This window comes from Athene cunicularia (assembly GCF_003259725.1).
Source record: "Athene cunicularia isolate RWA chromosome 1 unlocalized genomic scaffold, athCun1 chr1_part1, whole genome shotgun sequence".
NCBI lineage: Eukaryota > Metazoa > Chordata > Aves > Strigiformes > Strigidae > Athene > Athene cunicularia.
The window spans coordinates 120,412,978-120,427,031 of NW_020799091.1; the positions used below are offsets into that span (position 1 = coordinate 120,412,978).

The following is a 14,054-nucleotide window of genomic DNA, read 5'->3' on the forward strand; positions in this document are numbered from 1 at the left end:
GCCGCTGCCTGCGCGGGTCGGGGGGCCCTGGCTCTGTGGGAGAGGGTGGCTCGTTCTCCCCGGGGAGACCCCAGATAAAGCGGGGAGCCGGGAACGGGCCGTGTACCTGCTTGGCGTGGGCGAAGCGGGGAGAAATAAAGTAAAAAGAACCCCAAACGCTGAAACAACCGACCTCCCGCCTGTTTGTGTGGGGAGCTGGCAGAGCCCGCGCTCCCCGCCGGCGGGACGGCAGCGGGTGCGGGGCTGAGGCTTCCTGCGCTGGGATTTATCAGAGGAAAGTTTTGAGACTAGCGGGGTGTATTCGTAAAGAATAACTTGCCCTCGTTTTTCTACTCGTTTCTAGGTTATTGATGCAACTTCGCTCGGCTGGGGCACCAGAGTGAAAGGCTTCGTTGCTTGTTTTGCAATAGGATGCCTGTGCTCACTCTTGGTAAGGATTTTTGCCAGATCTCCCTGATATCTTGAGTTTCAGCTCCCCCAGTAATTACAACCTTGCTGTATGTTGTGGCTGGATTTTTTTTTTTTTCTGAGTCTCTTGATAAGACACCTGATTCAGTTAGTTAGATGTTACAAGTTAGTACTCTTAACAGGAATGCCAATAAATGCAATTTACTTCTGTGTGTGTGATTCTGCAGTTTAAATTTACCAAAGACTTCTTTTGTATCGTGACATTTCTTGGATGTATTTCTTTTGCAATTTAAAAACAATATTAATTTTTTTCTCTCTCTAAATGTTCTTTTTTAGGGTAGTTGTCTGCTATGGGTACCAAAGAAAGGGCTGTTGATCTTTGCAGTGTTTTATACACTGGGGAATATTGCATCTATTGGAAGGTAACAATCTTTATATATTAGTTCCCTAATAAAGATGAGAAGCTAAAGCAGAATGATAGGTAAAGGGGCACGAGCGGTAGAAACTGTTGCATTTGTGCGAGAAGAGTCATTTATGTAGATCATTCTCTTGTTGATGAGTTTTAAAGAACAGCATTTCCCCAGTAATGCCCTGAAATGGTAAAGAAAATTTTTGTTTATTGTTATTAGAAATGCATTCAAGGTAAAAGTTACTCATCAGTAAAGAAGAATCAAACTCATGCTTTGAGCATTGAGGTTTTTTGATATTGTTTGGTTTTCCCCCCTCAAGATTAAAAAAAAAAAGTCTTTGCCATTTTGCATTTGTTCTTGTTCTCTGTGTGTTGGTGCATATAGCTGTGGCCATCTGTTTGTCAGGGCCTGTTTGATTTGCCTTCGTGGCTACGCAGGTTCCTGAAGCACAGCCCCACCGACCTTCTGACAGACACAACTTTCTGTGATCGAGGAACCTTAACAAAACATTAGCACAGGGATTGGAATTGGAAATATTATAGCAATGAGGCAGAATAATGTAGTATATAAGGCAGAAACATCACCTTGGATAAAACTTTCACCTTGTATAGTTTGTGCAGTATCAATCGCCAGGGCTCTAAATGAGGGCTGCAGATCTGGTAAGGGATCAGAAAACAGATCCAGGCCTGAAAACAGCTCTTTCTGTAGAGGAATTGTGCTGGGTTACCTGGCAGTCCATGCAGAGCCTCTGTGGCTGGTGTTTTTGAAGAGCAGGTTAAAAAAACATCTGTCAAGAATGATCTAATTGAAGCTGACCTTCTGGCTTGATGGTTCTGCTCTGCTTATGTTAATTGTAACTGAACAAGTGCGAATAAAATTACAGAATAAATACCTTGCTCAAAGAAAAGCAGGAATGGATTTGGTGTCATTGTATATCCAGTTTCGTTTGTTATGCAGCTCTGATTACCTTAACAACATAGTGTAGTGATGCCCCATCTGACAGCAGACAAGTGAACAAAATCACCCCCCCTTAAGGAGGAATCTCACCTAGTTTCACTTTTGCTTTTCAACCGCTGTGTTGGTGTCGGTTTGTTTTTCACAGCACTCTCTTTCTTATGGGACCAATGAAACAATTGAAAAGGATGTTTGAGCCTTCGCGTTTGATTGCTACTATTGTTATGTTAGTAAGTATCGAAGGAATCGGTTTTAACTCGTTCTAATTGTGAACAATTTCTGTTGTAAAGTCCTTTCGTATACATTGATCTAACTGCATGTCAAGATGTGTTTGTGGGTGGTTTTTTGTTGGTTTGGGGTTTTTTTTTCCTTAAAACATCAAACATCCTGCACATCTGCTGTAGTGGAAAGGTATGTGTAGCACCAGAAAACCACCTTCCAATTATGAAAGCCTGAGCTGAAGCCAGGTTGTTTTGCTAAATGAGTGTTAAGGGTCTGTGGCTGGCGTGTGTGAACCATGCACATGCTTTTTAGCATGCTTGAGGTCACAACATCATATTTAAAAGATGAAAGATGGAAAACTAGTTTTTAAAAAGTTGTACTATGGTATTTTATTTTGCATGACTGTGTCTTTTTATATTCCATCTGATTTGCTTTAAATTGCTGTGTCAGTATTTCTACCTTGAATAAAACTGTAATTTCCTGACAAAGCAACTGGAGAATCTCTAGGCCTTGGTCATTTTGCATTAAAAATCGAGAAATCATCCCAGCTGGCTGATAGCTTCAGGTTTGGAAACTCGTATGACACAATGAAACTGCAAATTCAACATATAGCTGGTCAGCCCTTGGAATTATTTTGGTCTTCAGAAGATGGGGATTGTAGCCAACCTTCTAATGGGTGTGAAAATTGCTGCTAGGTTTCAAACTTCCTTGTTTAAAGTACACATGCTTTTTTTGTTCAACTTTCCCCTTTTCTCCTGGAGAGTCTAAAGTCTGGAAGGTGGTTTAACTTGCATGAAACTGTCGTCCAGTTTTCAACGTGAATGTCTTCAGAGTGTTTGCTTGCCATCAGCGCTTCCTATTTTCTCTTTAAAGATTCAGAGGCTGCAGACAACTGATGGTTTGAGAAACTGACTGTGCTTGGAAACCTACTGCGTGGGGTGTTTGTTTTTTATGCGTTTAGGATTCCTAGAGTCGGGAGAATGCCTGGAATGTTGTTCGCTGGAATAAAGCCAGTTGTTAGACCTAGGATTTAGTATTTAGACCAATATACAAATTACCACCTTTAATGGAAAAACTATGTTTAACGTCAGTAATCATGATTGAGGTGAAGTGTATGATTCCTTTGGCAATGTGTGTGTTACTGTCTTGAATATGCAGTATTAAATTGCTTTTTGTTTTACTCGAGCAAAATGCACATTATAATCTCTAGCAGCACAATGGTAGGTGTGCATCCAAAGGCTGTTAGATGTTGATGAAGGAAGATCAAGTGTCGCTTCTCTCGTAGCTAAATGAGCTGTAATGTCTTCATTTGAAAATGAAAACGTGAACTAAAAGGAGACTCCTGTTAAAACTGAGGGTTGAAACAGAAAACAATCCAAAATGGCCTACTGCTCCCCAAAATTTTAACTGTAGTAAGGACAGTGCAACTTGGAGAAAAGAAAAAGTGCCAGTTTGAATGGCTGTGCTGGACTTTATATTAAACAGGAGAGCCACTGAGCAACAGCTGAAAGTTCTTGAAAGTGTATTGTAGTTTTAACTGTTAGGAATTCAGTAATGACATCACTTCAACCACATGGTAACCTTGAGAATCAACAGGAAATATGGCATGTATAGAAGCAGAAAGACTACAGCTGTAACTGAAAAGTCTGATGCAAAATGCTGTAGTGTAGTTGTACCTATGACACCAAGAAGTGTGTGGGATGAATTAGGAAGCTGCTGATGTTGCAAAAGAGCTGTAGGAACCTTTTCCTCTTGTTCCTTTGCAGACATAAAATTGCTTTCTGGAGATACCAGGCAGATTTTTCCTCATTGCTTTAATTCACTTCAGAAATGTCATAGTGAGAGCATTTTAAATAAGAGGAACTCTTATGCAGGATTGGATAAAACTGTGAAATTATGTAATCTGTCTCTGAAGGAACCCATTGCAGTGTTACAATATCTATAAAAACTGGAGTTGTTTCTGTGTTTAATAGAAATTGTTTGTTTTCTTCTAGTTGTGTCTCATACTAACACTGTGTTCTGCTTTCTGGGTGAGTACTTGAGTCCTATATGTAGGTACAACTGGAGCATATTTTAAAAATAAGATTCTTACACTGTTGTTTCTGTCTACTGTGTTTCTTCCCCACTCCCCCCTTCTCTCCTCCTTCAGTGGCATAAGAAAGGACTCGCACTCCTTTTCTGCATCTTACAGTTTTTTGCCTTGGCGTGGTAAGTGATTTCCTCCCCGCACACTCCCATTTCCTATTGCACCTAACATCAGTAGCTGAACTGTGAGCGGATTTTGACCTCGCAGGGGTTAAAGGGAAGGAGAATTTTTACCTCACCATTCCCCTGGATGCACGAGACTATATATCAGTGAGGAGCTGACTTGTTCCTGCTTCTTGGTCTCCCACACCACTTCAGAGACTTTGGAGATGGAACTCAGGTCTTCATTTCAGGGGAAGTTCCTTTGAATGTGTTGAATTTCTATGAGCTTGAAGTAAAACTGCTTTTTTTTCCTTCCCCTTTTAAATCAATTTGTCGCTTATTGTCTGGTATTCCTCTTTTACGCTCTGCTGAATTTATCTCGTTAAAAGACCCAGATATGCCAATCAAATTAAGTGTCAGTGTTCTTTAAGTTAACATATGCTCTGTATAATGTCAGAGAAGTAAGTACAGAAACTGATACGAATATCTAGCCAGCCCTCAAGACTAATCTTACCTGCCTGTAGGCGTTGGAGCATGAAGAATATTGGGTGCAGGAGAACTGTGTTTAAAATGTTTCTGCAATATGCCCCCTGATTTTGCCATAGTGTTTCACAACCTGGCTGGGCTGAGATGGCTTGCAAGGATGCTCATTCTTGTTGCTCACAAACTCAGAGCTTCATTTTGGTTGTGTATCTTGCAGTTAACCTGTTCAAAGCATCAGAGGGGTAGTTGTTGTTCTTGCTTATGACTAATAAAATCTGACATGAAGAGTAACTTTAAAAATCTTTCTTTTTAGGTACAGCATTTCCTTCATACCATTTGCAAGGTAAGCTTCCCTGCTCCCTCTTTGTCATCCTGAGGTTTAATGCTACAGAAAATTAGTTTATAGGAGCATTGTAATACATAGGTTTAGAAGGTTTTCCATGGTGGTGTTTTAGGGGAGGGAATATATGTGCATAACCTGAAAATGAAACTAAGCATCTTTAGCAGAACACAAATCTAACAAAATGAGAGGGCTTCCTGTATGTCAGTGTGCTGACCACACTCTGAATTTAAGGCTTGCCTTTGGAATGCCTGAATATTGGTCCAAAATGCTACTAGATGAGCTTATTTTTTTGTGTACTTTTTTTTCCTGTTCTCCCCTGTTTGAGCAGACAGCTCTCTCCTCTCCACCAGCCCCACCCTTCTTCAGGGCACTGCCTCAATACAGGCTTGGAGGTGCCCTTTCAGCTGTGGTGGGGCAGGTGGGAGGGTGAGCACACCTGCCTCCCTCTAATGCATTCACGGGGTCGTGCATATTATGTCAGCACAATTACTACGTGGCCAGCTGATCTGTGAAGTCCTCAGTGTCAGTGTGATAGCAGCATGCAGTGGGTCTCATCAAGCAGCATAACTGAGGTCACTCTTGGTTTTTGTGTTTTTTTCTTTCTCCTGCCTGTAGGGATGCTGTGAAGAAATGTGTTTCGGTCTGCCTGACTTAACAGGAATACTGGATGTTTCACAAAGTTCTAGGAAGTATAGAAGAACTGTGTTAAGATCACTGTGTATGTATTTTCCTACTTCTGTCTTAAACATGTGCCTTTCAGCTTCTTAGAAACTCCTTGTTAAATCCAGTGTGTGCAATTGCTTGGTTTTGTAAGCAATGGTGTCTGTAGGACAGGGTGCTCGTGATCAAATGAAGTTCAGTCTGGCAGAAAAACGGGGCAGAGATCCAGAATTTGGTATGATAATTCTTATGTAAAATCATGTCTCTGGTTTTGAAAAAGTATCGAAGTAATATGTGAAGTCTATAAAATGCCCCGCCTTGACTCTGATGAGACTACGCCAGTCTAGAGGATTTCTTTTTCAATAAGTCTTGACAAATTGGGTTTTGGTTTTTTAAAATAGCCTTAGTCTTTTCACTGTTTGCCTTGGATAATGGAATATTGGTACTCTTTATCTTCCTACCTCTCTTGCAAAATTTTAGTTTTATGAGACTTCTAAAAGATTTCAATCTAAATGAAAAGACTGTTTTGGAGTAAGTATGAAGCGTTTGTCTCTTTAATTTTCAGTTTAGAGTGATGTTGTTTCCTTAAAATACATGAAAGGGAGATTTTTGTCTGTAAAAACATGTTCCTGTAGGAAAAGCACTTGCAAAATAAGGTTAATAGAATTTTTCAGCTGCCAGGAACCCGAGTTCTTTGCCTTGCCTACAGCTAATGGCAATACATACAAGGTAGGAAACTGAAATTTTTCGTATGAAGCAAGTTGCTTCTCTTCTCCCCCAGCTGTAGCATAGGAGCGGTGCAAAGCTGAGGGCCTGACAGGTAAGCAAATAGAGAATTTATGTACTTTCTCAAAGGACAGACTTTTGATAAGGTGGAAGTGGGCTATTGTTTAAGCGGTCTGGGCCAGAGAGGAGACATTTTCTTCTGAAATTTGTAAATAAGTTAAAACTCCAACGTTTCTTTTTTTTTTTTTTCTAAGTGGGATCAGTTTTGTTTCTCCTAAAGCTCTCACATACACTAGTGAACTTCTGTTTTGAGAAGAAAGTACAATTTTTCTATTGTATGTTGTAGCAAAGAAAGCGTGTAACAATTGAGCTGCTAGCTCCAAACAAACTGGTATCCAAATTCCAAAGCCGCTCTACATTCCCTTTATTTTCTGAGCTATGTATAATCATTTACTCCCAGGCAGTGGTCAGTTGTTTAGTATCTGAGCACAGATTGCTGCTTCTGCTGTGTGGAATAGTGTTTAACTACTTTCACTTTTCTGCTGGAGTCAGTGTCTATGAAGATGATTATCCAGTGGACTTTAGCATGAACGGAAGCCTCTTTTCCTCCGTCTATCAAGAGTTTAGTCATTTAACAACACTGTGTTTGCATGGCAAGTGCATCCCTGACTTGTACCACACTTTTAATGTAGTGAAAACTAGATCTCCTGGGCGATGAAGTATAAGCCCACAGTGAAGCCAAATAAGTCTGTGCCTTCCAGAAAGCTACTAGAAACTGAGTAAATTCAGAAGGATACTTAAATTTAAGATTTTGACAATTTATAAAGCAGTACCATCCTGCTCTTAGGGTCCGCTAAAAAAGTATTCCCATTTGAGGGTGGTAGGAAAGGGGAATTTTGACAGGCTTTCTGTGGATTTCAGCTGGTTAGAGTTACTCTTACAAAGGTGTTTGACTGGAGAATGCGACCTTGAGAACATGGTGCTGATGGTGGGGTGAATCCATCACACAGGGTGATGTTCAAGTGCTGTGTCCTGGTGCTTCTTCCCCCCCCCGCCCAGCCTCTTTAGGATTTGGGAGTTAGTGTTGAAATAAGTAGCACGACTATTACTTTTCCTGAAAGGAAGAATTGCTTAAGTGCCCAAGAGAGACTGGGAGTTAGAGAATAGTGCTGCTTCTTTTCCCTGACTGATCTAAGACAAGTATCTAAACTGATGTGTGTCTTTTTTAAAAGGGAGTAGATTCAAAACCTAATTTACATCTGTCAGAAGACCTGTTTTAGTCTTTTAGGACTTTGGTAATGTTTACAGAATTTCTTTGTATAAGGGCAACTGAAAAGCAACCTTAATGCTTTTTGCATTCCAACATTTCTTTATGTTTAACATCTCTGGGTGTTCCTGGAAAACACTATAATTATTTCTCTTTCCCCTCTATGGGAAAGTTACGTTACCTCAGATCATCATTCCAGGCTCATCAGCAGTCAGCATAATGGAATTTGGCTTCTGGGATTCTTTTTTTGAATACTTCAGATTAGAGTGTTATTCCTTGACTAGCTTGTGCTGGGCTGTGGTACCCTGACTCTAGCAGTTCCTTTGGAGGAACGCTAGAACTGGGTATGCTGAACAGCAGTGTTTCAGCTTGCACACTAGCTAACTGGAACCTTTTAGCTGACTGTTGCGAGCATAACCACTTAAAAGTAGGAAATTCAGGAAACTACCGATAGATAACAGGTAAACTTCAATGGATTTTTTTTTTCTTTCCCACCTCCTATCCTTTTCAAAACTAATTGCAGCTCCACAGCCTTTTACTCAGTAAAAGAGAAGAACAAATCCTAGTTTGACTGCATAGCACATGAGGCTAAGCAATTGTGCCCTTAAAGGAAGGGAGCCCAAGGAGAGCTGGCAAAGACATAAACATCACTAGAGTGCCACCAGGGCTTATGTTGCCCTTTGATGTTGTGTTCTGTTCCTGTGAAGGTCAGAGAGACTCGCCATATTCTTGTCAATATGTGAAACATACTCAGGGTTTATCACTTCATCTACAAGCAGTTTTGCTTTAAAATAACTCTTCTTTATCAGAACAAAGCTCTTCAGATTCTTACTCACTTTTAAGTAGTTGTGTTCAGGCTATTGTGAAGTTTACCAGCAAAAGATTTTTCCACTTTGTTGAAATACTTCATATGATTTTACATAATCGGGGAGTAAACTAGTACATGAACATTCCCTCTTGACCAGTTTAAGTCTGAATGAGATTATACCGTTATTCCATTTTTTTTCTTCTGTTATTGAAAGTACTTTGTGTTAAGTTTTGATATCATTAGCTTTGGTGACCGGCTTGGCAGGAAGCGTGGTGGGTATTTCTGAAGCCCTCTTTCTATCTTACTGTCCTTCAAGGCAGGAATGTTTGTTGTGTGCACTCTACTGCAGATAGAGACGTTTGTGCTCTAAATCACAAAGCTCCTTCCTTCCCAAAGTCCTCTCTCAGTTGCCTACAGCACTTAACTCAAGGCTGACTTTTCCTTAAGAAACTTGTATGATGTTAAATGTCCATCTCGGTAGGATTTGATGTTCTACCAGAAAGTACCTTTTTTGCCCAGCCTCGCTGTTGGTCGACTTGTCTATCCACTTTTTTCACTTATTGCAGCACAGCTAACAACCTTAACCAGGCAGCCTCAGCACACAGTTCTAGCATGCAGTGTGCACATCTGGGATCATCTGACTTTCCAGATATAGCAGAAATGGAAATGGAGAGGGCAGTAGTCCTCTGTTTCCAAAGTACTGAGATTAAATCAATCCAAATGCAAGATTTTTTTTTTTCAGTACTTAAAAGTTTTACTCCATTTTATGTGAAGTCTGTTGTGAATAGTGATACTATCAGAGATGATTCTACAGTGATGATGTGAACAATTCTGTCTTGTTTACAGTAATAAGATTTTTTGTGAGCTGTTACAAAAAACAAGGAAGAAATTTCTCCACCAAGTTGAAATGCTTTTAAGAAATCATGGTTTTAAGGACAAAGAAAAAAGAGTGTTAGGCTTTATGTGTGGATACTTACTACACAAGTTGAGAGGATGGTGGAGACTGCTCAGGCAGAGCCACAGGCTGGAGTCGATCCTACCTTGTGGATAGATGGCAGCTGGCACAACTCCTGCTCTGGGAACTGCCTCATGGAGTGGTGTGGGCAGTTGAAGCTCATCCCCTTTTGCTGTGTGCTAAGAGATTGAAAGACCCTCTGAGTTTCTGAGAACAGTTCTTGCTTAGTTTTGGTACTTAATCGTGTTAATGAAGGTAACATCACTGTTGCTACTGTAGACCCTCAAAACTGAGGATGATGACGTTTAAACACACATTTGTCTTAAATACTGTTGTTTACACCATAGCAAATACCACGTAGGACAGAAAGCACAGAAATAGTATATTTTCTTAAAACAATGTGCCTCACTGTAATATGACAACACTAATTTTTTTTTAACAGCCGTGGAATTGTTTTGTAAAATAAAAAACAAACTCTCGGAAATTCTCCACAATGTTTTATATTGTTACTGATTGCTGTTGTGCTTTTTCTATGTATTTACACTGTTTGATTTCTACTTTGATAAACATTTTTTCCTAACTTCCAACTTTCTGTAACAAAGTGAAATCTTTACTTACAAGTGCTGGTTTTTTTCCTTCAATAAAGTTGTCATTGTGTTGAATGAATTGCTCTTATGGTTAATATGTATTTTTTTAATTAAATTGTGATTCTCCAGATGATTCTGTAATTGCTGTGGGTTGTTTGGTCTGTTTGTTGTTTGGTTGGTTTTTGTTTGTTGTGTTCGGTTTTTTTTAAAGTGATTGCCTTATCCTCACTTCCTTTGCTGTGTACACAACATAAACTGCTGAGGGGAGTTTCTTTGTCACCACTGCTGTGCAGCTGCTTCACACAGCATATGTCTAGCTCAACCAAATTCTTACTGGCATGGTTGTGTGCATCTAGACACCTGATTGGCACAATTAGAGTTTTAAAGGTGGGGATGATATTTTTATGACTTCTTTCTTACTTATTTACTTCAAGAGTCAACAAATTATTGGCTTAGTCCACACTATAGAGCAAGTAATTCCTGATGCTGTTCTGTCAGCGAAGATTAGAGGTATGAAGCAACATGCCTCTGATTCTTTGAGGAATAAATACACTTTGAATGCTGATATACACTGGAACTAAAAAGCCATTGATTTATGAATGTTTGTTTAAAAGTAGAGTTAGAGGCAATTATCTTAATTTTTTGTGGCTTTTCTTTAAACTTTCAGAAAGCACATCCTTTTAAATTTGTGCCTAATACTCATCCAAACGCTTGCTGTGGTTTTAATATTCTTTGGCAGTGTAACAGGGCTGTGCATTGGGCTCCTCAAGAGTACACTACACTACACTCTCTTCTGACAGAGCAAACCAAAGCAGTTGAGGGGGGTTTTTTTGGAGGTGTTTTTTTGGTGGATTTTTTTTTTTTTTTTTTATTGTTCTTCTAAACAACTTTGTCTCAAAGCTGACTGACCTGAAATTTCTGTCCTTCAGGAAACGCCACAGCTTTGTTTGAAACAGAAGCAGCAGCCTGCATTCCTGTAATATAGAAACCTAGGGGTCTGTATTTTATCTTTTTTAAAAGATCAGAGCTTCCAAGGACTGTTTGGAGAGCTTGATACATCTATTTTGTACCGAGACAGCTATGAATCTGAGTCCTTAAATAGGCAATAAATCCTTTCCACATTTAATAGCTTAGAGCTGTTCTGCTTGCCTAGTTCAACCTCCTGCTTAACAACAAAACTGTTGAACTTTGCCCCATGGTTCTCAAGCTGAGGTCTTTAATGATTTAAAAAAAACCACACAAAATAATTTGAGACGGGTAAATAATGAATGATTAGCTGCCCTCTAGAGAAAGTGTGTTCTGTGGATGACTTTGCTCCTTAGAAATACTCTGACAGGGTTTATCAGTTGGACTACAGCATCTGGGCCCCTGAATCCCATGGATAAATGTGGGGGCAGTCACCAGCACCACATTCAAATTCAATAATGAGACTTGGAATGCTGCCGTGTCCTCAATGTCTGCCCCTTTCCCTTCTTCCCCAAGGTCTGATTTGCAAGAGAGAGTATTTTGTAGATGCCAGAAGTTCAAAGTTACAGGTTGATACATGTTTCCTTCTCTTATTTGTACTTTCTCTATTGAGTTCAGTCTTGCAATGTCAGTGGGGGTGGGTACAGGCTTGTAACTGGCCAGCCATGAAGGGCTGGAGATGCCTAAAGGGATAAAATCTTCTGTTTTCTCACTTTTCTGAAGAATTTTTCTGATAAATTAGAGATGAAGTAGTATACCTAAGCTGCCAATCATTGCGATTGATATTTTAAGTTAGTATATTTGAAACCCTTTTAAGTTTTTCTTGGGTTCCCTTGTGGCATCTCTAAGAGAAGTTATTCCTGAGAGTTTGTGCTTTAAAATCTCCACAGAAGCAAGTGTGGAGTAACACTGGCATAGGGGAAAAATGGTACATTGAAAGTATTGTCTGGCTGATGTGATTTCATTGCTGTTCTGAAGTGCTGTCACTTCCAAATATGTGGAGTGAAAACAAATTAATTTTTAATGGACATGTACTCCTGTGTTCTCTAGTTGTGTGTAACAAGATGTGTCAGGCTCACCACTTTTGAGAGAATCAAATGCTTCAACTAAGTTATACTTACAACTCGTTAACCCTGATAGTTAACAGAAAGCTTTAACTTACATGTCCAAGTCAAAAGTGCATGTTTGATTTCCCTAATATAAACACTGAACCTATTACTTTTGTTCTGAGATGTTGTAAGTAGAATTTAAAAGCTTGTTTAAAATTTCTTAAATTCTTTATTATTTTCTGATCTTAAAAATGGGGACAGTAATAGTTGCTTGTTCTAGGTGCTAATCCATGTCTGGAGACAGGCTGAAGAACTTTAAGTAGGAAAAACAAAAGGGAAGAGTATAATTATTGTTTAAAACAAACTAACTTACATTTATCACCAGTCTGACCACATCAGGATTTTTTTCTTTGTTTTAAAAAGAAGAAAAGGTTGCTCTGGAAAGCCTTTCTGAGCTCAGAATTACTCTTGGTTATAAGCTCAATTACAACACCAGGCAGGGAGGTACTACTTAAACAAGCTGCCTGCCTCCCTGATAAAAACATACCTGGTGGAAGTTATTGAAACTGTCCCCTCACCCCCTGACATTAATGAAAGGGCTAATCTTCTCTAAGTCTCTGCTAACCTAGCAATCTCCCAGGGGGCTGGATCCATGATTAAAAACCAGAGGGAAAGCAGCTGTCTTTTTATCCTCTCTTAATTATTCCTTGGTAGTTGATAGGTGTTGATTTCCTGGGAGTGTCATGGTGATGGAGGTTACATTTCCCAGTGTTGTCGGGACTGAATGTTCAGAGGGGGGTTAGTTGTTTGAACGCTTTAGTGGGAGCTTTGGAGATGGAAAGAGTGAGTCTTGTTCTCTGTGATTTCATCTGATCACAAAGGGCTGCCTTTTATTTGGAAACATGTACCTAAAGGCCAAAAAACAGCTATCCAATATCAAGGTCAGGAAGGCCTCTTTAATTACCTGTTTTCTTTTTTTTTTCTGTTTGTTTTTTCTTTCTGCTGTATCTCACCAGCTGGTGGCCAGGAGGGTTTTAGAACGAATTTAATTAGAAAGTCAAAAATAGCACCTCGTTTTGTCCTGCTGTAACTTGGTGAATAAACTCCAGCAAGTGTTGCAGGATTGTTCTTTCACTCCTCTCCCCAGACTTCATTGCTTCATTTAAAAATATGTCACTACATTCTTATTAGTAAATCCTGACTATGGCTGGAGATGATTGTGTGTTGTACTTGCATTTTTAACTTACAGGGTTAGTTCTGACTGGCTGTGAGCCATGAGGTGCCTGATCCCTGCTTGGAAGTACCAAGTTCTCCCAACTGGGTTTTGGGGGAAATTTACAATATTGTAGCTTTTATATGAGCATTTTCTGCTCCCTCTGATGCCCCTCCTGATTTGCTTGTTTAATTAAACAGGGGACAAGTGGAAGAGGGTTAATAGTCTTCTATCCTTTGGCCCTGCTCTGTCCCACTTGGAGTGGCAAGTCATCTTGTTACTGTGTTAGTCTGTAAGTGCAGCTACTTTTTCTTCATATGCCAGGTTCAGGGAGATTTTACTTCCAGCCCAAGAAATAACCCACCTGACATCTAAGAATGGATTATTTCCAGTGTCATGGCAATATCTATGTCCAGTGACACTAATCCGTTTGTGCCTCCATTTTAGCATCTGTAGAGTTGGAAGAATTAATCTTGCAAGAAAGTAGGAGAGAGAAGGGATGTTTATTCACCATTATTAGGCGAGCAAAGGAACCTAAGATTAGAGGATGTCTCTTACTTCTCCTAAAACAGACTAAATATTTAAAGATTTCCACCCTTAATATTTATTTTTTTTAAGTGAAAATCCAGCAATAAGCGACTAACTTTGACTATGAATCTATCTAGTTTCTCTTCTGCAGCCTCTCCCATGGCAGCTGTGTGAAGCAGAGACAGTGTATGAGATGAGGAAGCCTGACGTGTGGGATGGGATTTGTATGGGTCTGGATGTGTATTGAACTCAAATCTTGGGCCCAAGTGCATTCAGCTGATCATCTAC

At 39.7% G+C, this 14,054-nt stretch overlaps 2 protein-coding genes across 4 annotated transcripts in view; both read left to right on the forward strand.

The window, feature by feature from the left end:
• The window catches only part of SFT2D2 (SFT2 domain containing 2), a 10,503-nt gene extending 602 nt beyond the window's left edge, over positions 1-9,901 (forward strand). The window contains exons 2-8 of the mRNA XM_026846949.1: positions 344-430; positions 745-830; positions 1,921-2,002; positions 3,989-4,024; positions 4,144-4,202; positions 4,978-5,007; positions 5,623-9,901. Of these exons, the coding sequence (XP_026702750.1) occupies positions 344-430; positions 745-830; positions 1,921-2,002; positions 3,989-4,024; positions 4,144-4,202; positions 4,978-5,007; positions 5,623-5,662 (420 nt within the window). The 3' untranslated portion in view covers positions 5,663-9,901. The remainder of the gene's footprint in view (positions 1-343; positions 431-744; positions 831-1,920; positions 2,003-3,988; positions 4,025-4,143; positions 4,203-4,977; positions 5,008-5,622) is intronic.
• TBX19 (T-box 19) overlaps positions 5,622-14,054 on the forward strand; it is a 25,795-nt gene continuing 17,362 nt past the window's right edge. For all 3 annotated transcript variants that reach the window (XM_026844238.1, XM_026844255.1, XM_026844247.1), the window contains exon 1: positions 5,622-5,725. The gene's annotated coding sequence lies outside the window, so the exon portion shown is untranslated. The remainder of the gene's footprint in view (positions 5,726-14,054) is intronic.